The 7,712-nt window shown below is 51.7% G+C and overlaps 1 protein-coding gene across 1 annotated transcript; it reads right to left on the bottom strand.

Moving 5' to 3' along the window:
* Positions 1-3,022: 3,022 nt before the first annotated feature.
* Positions 3,023-6,022, bottom strand: LOC113773631. The gene is made up of 2 exons (XM_027318264.1): positions 3,992-6,022; positions 3,023-3,895 (listed from the first exon to the last, which is right to left on the bottom strand). Exons 1-2 carry the CDS (start codon positions 6,020-6,022, stop codon positions 3,023-3,025), a joined length of 2,904 nt encoding a protein of 967 aa, XP_027174065.1.
* Positions 6,023-7,712: the final 1,690 nt, after the last annotated feature.

The following is a 7,712-nucleotide window of genomic DNA, read 5'->3' as shown; positions in this document are numbered from 1 at the left end:
AGAGCAGGCCTGTCCAGCTGACTACTTCAGCTCGGGCAGGTGACTAAAGAAAAGGCCTCAAATGCGAGTTGTGCCCAGGCAGGCCGAGCTAGCTAATAAAGTGAACTAATAAAGTGGGCTAACAAAGCGAAGAGCAGACCTGTCCGGCTGACCACTTCAGCTCGGGCAGGCCTCTAAAGGAAAAGCCTTAGATTTGAGTTGTGCCAGGTACGTGGGACTTCGCTTCCATCCGGGCGAGCCAGCCTACAATAACCTGCTCGGTCAGCCTCTTTTACCACGTAGGGACCTTCCCAGTTTGGGTCCAACTTACCTGTGCCCACAGCTCGGCTAACAGAGTTCTTGCGTAACACCAGGTCTCCTGGCTTGAAAGAAATGGGCTTTACCCTAGCATTGTAGTAGCGTGCGACCTGACCCTTATATTTAGCCATTCGTATAACCGCCTCTTCCCTTCGGTGCTCGATCAAGTCCAAATTAAGCCGCATCTCCTCATCATTATCTTGAGCCACAAAGTGTTGCACCCTACCTGAGGGTACTCCAACCTCTGCTGGGATTACTGCTTCGACCCCATATGTCAGGACGAATGAGGTCTCTTGGGTGGCCGTCCGAGGCGTCGTCCGGTAAGCCCATAGTATGGTGGGTAGCTCCTCTAGCCAACTAGTTCGGGCGGACTCTAATCTTGTTCTCAAGCCATGCAGGATGGTTCTGTTAACGTTTTCGACCTGCCCATTGGCTTGGGGGTGCCCTACTGAAGTGAAGTGCTGCTGGATGCCGAGCTCCGTGCATCACTCCCGGAGAGATTAATCAGCGAACTGTCTGCCGTTGTCCGAGACGAGAATCCTTGGAATGCCGAATCGACAGACTATGCTTTTCCAAAGGAACTTCTGGATCGACCTGCTACTTATCGTGTTAAGGGGCTCGGCCTCTATCCACTTGGTGAAGTAATCAATGGCTATCACCAAGTGCTCACAGCCCCCTGGAGCTCGGGGAAATGGCCCCAACAGGTCAATCCCCCACTGGAAGAATGGCCACGGGCTGCTGAGAGGAATCAATTCCTGAGTGGGGGTGTGATGGATCGGGGCATGTAGCTGGCAAGGCCTACACCTGGCTACCAGCTCGGCTGAATCCTTAAAGATGGTGGGTCAATAGTACCCAGCCAGCATCCCCTTCTTGGCTAATACTCTCGGGCCGACATGGTTGCCGCAAATGCCTTCATGCAGCTCGCGTAAGACGTAGTTACCTTCTTCAGGCGTCACACACCTCAACCAGGGCTGTAAGCAAGATTTCCTGTATAAAACCCCCTGTGTGAGTACATACCTCTGTGACTTGAGGAGGATCTTGCGGGCCTCTATCTTGTCTGGCGGAAGCTTTCCGTGAGCTAAATACTGAATGACGGGATCCATCCAGGAGCTCACTACCTGAATGACCGCCGTACTGACTTGATCATAGGCCCGGCTCTTAACTAGCTCTACCAGTATCTCCCGACCTATGACGCCCGCCGAGGTAGAGGCCAGTTTAGATAAGGCGTCAGCTCTCCTGTTTTGGCTCCGCGGTATCTGCTCAAGCGCAAACTGCTCGAACAAACCCTTCAATTCGTGTGTTTTCGCCACGTATTTTTTTAGCGTCCCCTCTTTGACTTCGTAGCTTCCCCATACCTGGTTCACTATCAGCTGTGAGTCACTATAGATTTTTATCGATCTGGCCCCTAACTTCCGGGCTATCTCCATCCCTGCAATCAAAACCTCGTACTCTGACTCATTATTAGAGGCTCTAAAATCGAACCTTAGTGCGTAGGGCAGCTCCTCCCCAGTGGGGCTAATTAAGAAGAGCCATGCATCACATCCTTCCTTACTTGATGCGCCATCCACGTACAATGTCCAGGTGGGACCTGCCCGTTCCACCGCCTCTGTGTCCTTCCCAGCCTGAGTAGTATCCCCTGTCAGTTCTGTCTTATCTGCTTTTCCAGGATGCATGGCCTCGTCAGCATCTGCGGCCCGTCCGACCTTAGCTGCCTCCTCGGTTTCTCCGACCTTGGCAGTTCCCTGGGTTTGCTCGGCCTCCACTGCTTCTCCGGCCTGTCTGTCCTTGACGACTTCTTTGGCCTGCTGAGCCTCAGCCGCTTCTTCGGACGGTCTGTCCTCGGCAGCTTCTTCGGCCTGCTGGGCCTCGGCTGCTTCTCCGGACGGTCCTTCCTCCCCTACCTGTGTGACCTGGGTGACCTCGGCAGCATCTTCGGCCCGTAAGACCTCCACTGCTTCTTGGGCCTGGACGGCCTTGGTAGTCTCTGGAGTCGGTAAAGCTTTAACTGCTTGTCCGGCGGGTGCCTCCTTACCAACTTCCATGTCCCTCCTGGCCTGCATGTCTCTGGCCTGATCGACCTCCGCTTCGGGCGATCCAAAGGATACACCATCCGCTATGAAGTCTGCCAATGCTTGGGCCTTGATGGCGGTCCGGGGCTGGTATCCCAAGTCGTACTCTGACAGCTCCACAGCCCACTTTACCATCCGACCTGAGGACTCGGGTTTGGAAAGGATCTGCTTCAAGGGCTGGTCCGTTATGACCACTACAGGATGAGCTTGGAAGTACGTCCTAAGCTTCCGAACTGCGTGTACTAACGCCAAAACATAGCGTTCTACCGCCGAGTATCTTGCCTCGGCCCCCTGCAGGGCGCGGCTAACATAATACACCGGCTTCTGCATTCTTTCTTCCTCTCGCACCAATACTGCGCTAATGGCTCCCTCACCCGCAGCCAAGTAGATGAATAGGGTCTCTCCCAGCTCGGGAGATGTCAGAGCTGGCAACCGAGCGAGGTGGGCTTTCAGCTCATCGAACGCCTTCTGGCACTCCAGACTCCACTCGAACTGCTGACCTCCTTTCAGGGCCTTGAAGAAAGGTGACCCCCGAACCGCCGACTTGGACAGGAACCTGTTCAAGGCTGCCATCCTCCCTGTTAGACGTTGCACATCCTTAATATTCCGGGGTGGAGCCATGTCCATGATAGCCTTGATCTTGTCTGGGTTAGCTCTCACCCCTTCTTTTTAGAAATCATGTAGCCCAGGAACTTTCCCGACCTGATCCCAAAAGTACACTTCTTGGGATTTAGCCGCATTCGTGAGCTCCGAAGGACCTCGAAAATTTCCCTCAGGTCGGAGATGAACTGCCCCTGGGTCCGACTTTTCACCAACATATCATCCACATAGACTTCCAGGTTCCGACCGATCTGATTTCTAAACAGCTTGTTTACCAACCTCTGATAGGTTGCGCGCGCATTCTTTAGCCCAAATGGCATGGTAACGTAACAATATGTTCCATCCTCGGTGATGAACGAGGTCTTTTCTTGATCCTCCTCGTCCAGAGCTATCTGGTGGTACCCCTTAAAGGCGTCCAAGAAACAGAAGATCTCATAGCCCGCTGTCGAGTCCACGAGCTGATCAATCCGTGGGAGTGGATAACAGTCCTTCGGGCAAGCCTTATTTAAGTCAGTGAAATCCACACACATCCGCCAAGCTTTCTCCTCCTTCTTGACCAGCACCGGATTGGCCAGCCAGGTCGGAAAGTAGACTTCCTTAACGATCTTAGCCTCCAGCAACTTACCCACCTCGCTCTTGACGACCTCCTTTCGCTCAGGAGCGAAGCTCCTCTTCTTCTGCTTCACTGGTCGGACGCTGGGGTCTACATGTAGCCTATGGACTGCCAGCTCGGTGGGGATTCCCGGCATGTCATCAGCACTCCAAGCAAATATCTCAGCGTATTCCTCCAAGAGAGACTCCAGAGAAGTCCTGACCAGCTCGCCCAGGCCGGTGCCGACCTTCACTGTGCGCTCGGGTCGGTCGGGATGGACGGGCAGCTCGGCCAACCCCTCGTCTGTTTCCAATCTTTCTCCTTTCTCCAGGGGTTCCTAGGACTCTAGACAAATTGTCTGAGCTACCAATTTCTCTTTGCCCTTGAGGGTGGCAATATAACACGCCCTCGCCACCTCCGGATCTCCCAGCACCTCAGCCACCCCAGCAGAAGTAGGAAACTTCATACTGAGGTGCAAGGTGGAGCAAATAGCTCGGAGGGCATTCAGCGTGGGCCGTCCCAAAATCATGTTATAGGACGACGGCTCCTTAACCATCGCGAAGTTTACCGGGATCGTTCGGCACTTCGGGGACACCCCCACCGTAACCATGAGAGTGATCATCCCTTCTGGCCTCACAGGGGGACCTGCAAAGCCGATCAACGGAGTTCGAACCGGTACGAGCTGTCTATCCTCCAGCTGCAGCTCCCTGAAGGTCTTGTAATACAGCACGTCTATGGCACTTCCGTTGTCTATATACACCTTCCTCACCTTGAAGTTACAGGTGATGACTTCTATCACAATGGCTTCATGGTTATTGGAGGCCAAAGGGACTGCATCTTCGGGTCCATAAATTATTTCCTCATATATCTTCAATCGCTTGGCCGAGCTCTCCCCCGTGGGAGGGGGGCGATTGTGCCGCCGAGCTGCATGGCTATCTCCGCCAGCAGGTCCTCCGGCAATCGTGTTAATCACCCCCGCCAGGTTCTGTATTTCCTGCTCGGGAGTTCGGTCACGGGAACCCTGAGGTCGGTCCCGGAGGTAGCTCGGACGTTCCGACCTGGGCCTTCCCCGTTGCTGGTCGGATCGTTCATCTCGTACGAACTGCCCCAGATGGCATCGTTTGATCAGTTTTTCAATGTCTTTCTTGAGGTGACGGCAGTCCTCCGTATCGTGCCCCACATCTCGATGATAAGCGCAATACAGACCTTGGTCCCGTCTACTTTTGTCCCCGGCCAAGGGCCGAGGAGGTCGGGATAGCCCCTCCTGCTCCATCACTGCGAGCACTCGAGCTCTGGGTGCCGTGAGGCCAGTCCAGAACTTGTCCCCTCCCATTGGGCGGCTCCTGGGGAGGCGGTCATAAGCACTCTTCCTTCCCTGGCCAGACCGTGCCTCCACCTGGTCGGCGCCCTTCCTGCGCTTGTCATCCCTCAATTTTTCTTGTGCACTCTTAAGGCGATTGGCTTCCTCCGCGTTGGCCTTCTCATGGGCTCGGTCTAGCATCTCCCGAACTGACTTGGGAGGTCTCTCCACAAGCTCGGTGTAAAGCTTTTGCTTGCGCAGCCCATTGATGAAGGCGGCCATGACCACCTTGTCGTCGCGATCTCGAACTTGAAGAGACTCATTATTGAAGCGCACCATGTACTCGCGCAAGGACTCCTCGGGCTTCTGTTGGATAGTCATGAGGTGAGCGGTGCTTTTAGAGTAGGCTCGTGAAGAAACGAACTGTGCCGAGAACTGCCGTGCGAGCTGAGTGAAAGAACTGATCGATCTAGGGGGAAGTCCCTGGAACCACTGCCGGGCCCTTCCTTCTAGGAACATTGGGAAGGTCTTGCACCTGACCGCATCCGCGGCTGTTTGTAAACGCATCTGCGTCATGAACACGAACAGGTGGTCTTCCGGATCCGTGGTTGCGTCGTAAGGTTTCATGTTTGGAATTTTGAACTTCGCAGGCAGTTGGTATTCCTCGATATCGAGCACAAAGGGGGAAGCAATGTACCTGTCCGCTTCAGGGTCCAGAAGTAGGTCCAGTTCGTCCTGCACCTGTTGTCGCTCTTTCCGGGGGGAGAGGTCTCCCCTGGGGAGCCTCCGTACGGGCTCCGGGTGTTCAGTTCGGGAATTCTTGTGAGAAGGTTCTACGACCTCGACTTGTTCACGGGTGACTTCCCGGCGCGCCCGCTTGGCCCCAGTTTTGGTGGGACTCCCAGTTCGGGATTCTGACTGATCTGCTCCCTGAACCTTTGGCTCCTTGTCCTGTTGACCTTCCGACTGCCCTTTGAGGTAGTTCATGATTGCCTCGAAGGTGGGCAGGTTTTCTGCCACCGTCTGAACCAGTTGTTCAGGCGGGATTCGTGAGGGCCCTGCCCCTCCTTCTCCGGGTGTTGGACCCCGAGAGGGGTTTTGGGGGCCACTACGCTCGGTCCCCTTGGACCCACCAGCGTTCCTCTGCGACCTAGTCTTTGGCATGATTCGCAATGAAGTGTAACGTGTTTCCCACAGACGGCGCCAATTGATGCGACTGCCAAAAACCGCGTCCGAGCTGAGCTGTGACGAGCCGGGCTGGTCTGGTGCGGCCGACCTGATAGGACAAATCGTGCTTGGATCGTGCTAGGGGACCTGAGAAGAAAGAAACGGAGGCGGGACTGATGTCCCTGGAATAGCTCCGATGGTCAAGTCAGTTTGGCCGGAGAGTATAGTAGTAGTAGAGAATACTTGTGTGCGTACCTTGCGTAGCCTTGGCAACGTAGTATATATAGGATCGGGGGAGTTGTAGTTTCCTTATGGGAGTCAAAGTTCCCTTAGGGTTCGGAGTCTTTCTAGGGTTTCATGCGGCGGCCCCTAAATGTTCGGAAACGGCGGCCCATCAAGCCCACCATAGGAGGCCACCGGCACGACCGAGCTGGCTTCCTCATGCCGAGCTGGCCACGTGCCAACCTCTAGATATCTTGGCCGACCTGCTGTGTGCAGTCGACCGATCTGACACGTGTCAACGCGGATTTGCCCCACTACAGCGAATATTATGACTAATAAATGAACAAAAAATTTAAGTATTAAAGGACAAAAGAAGTGCATTTTTATTTGATAATTTTCCATATAGGCATTCACAGATGAAGCAACTAGATCAGTCACATGGGTTCAATATTCTTTTCCCTAAAATTAACATTGAGCAACAAGAATGGTCATTAAATTAAATCATGATTTGGGTGGAGTCTACAATATAGAAGAGCAAAGGAAAGGCTCATATAAGCCTTTGCTTGTTAACTTTGCTCATCACTAATATTTCCTCATAGTCCAAGAAAGTGGATTAATGTTCAATATTCACATCGTACAGATCAAAGAACCATAAGCGCAGGAAACGTTGCTGTGGTTTTAAAGTAATTGTTAAAACTGGATACACTCTCATGAGTCGTGTCTAGAAAGTAATCTAAAATTGGTGATCTTATAATGCATTACGGAATGCAAGTAAAGATTCAAACAAACACTATAATCATAAATCCAAAGATGATATACATAAATCCAACTAAAGGACAATTTGCTGGAAAAATTGTGAATCCCAGCTTGTAATAGCATGAAAAAACTACATTCTAAACAAATAAATTACAGTAAAAAACTAACATAATTATACAGTATATATACCCATAAAATGATGACATCGCTAAAGGTAAATCAAAATATCAAAAAATTGCTAGTGATAGTCTTTTATGCCACATTTTCATATACCACCATTTGAGAGACGTAAATACCAGTTCAGTTGGCACCTTATTAGTAGAGGTAAATGGATAGCTGAAATGGATCTGACCCAAAATGCGGAGTAGTTTCCTTTGCAATACTATCTGTCAAACCTGCCATTGAGGATCAGTAGAAATGGTAGCAACTCCAAAAAGTATCCATAGTTGATATAGCACAACTTGGATGTATTCTGAACACTTGGGGACCAGATACAAGTTGTAAGGGCTTACATGAGATAGAAAGCGCATATATGTATTCTGATTTGTTTGTGAGCCTGTTTAACTTCACTCTTAAATGTTTCGGAGATGAATTTTGACAGGGTATAGTTGGCTTTTTTGCATCCTTTTTTTGGCCGGATACCAGTAATGTGGTTGCCGGATATATATTGATATGAATCCGGAAACTATTTAAGGATGATGATCGTGTG

Source organism: Coffea eugenioides, chromosome 6 (genome assembly GCF_003713205.1).
Source record: "Coffea eugenioides isolate CCC68of chromosome 6, Ceug_1.0, whole genome shotgun sequence".
NCBI classification, from domain to species: domain Eukaryota; kingdom Viridiplantae; phylum Streptophyta; class Magnoliopsida; order Gentianales; family Rubiaceae; genus Coffea; species Coffea eugenioides.
Note: the sequence above shows the minus strand (reverse complement) of the source record. Positions and strands in the feature narration are given on the sequence as shown.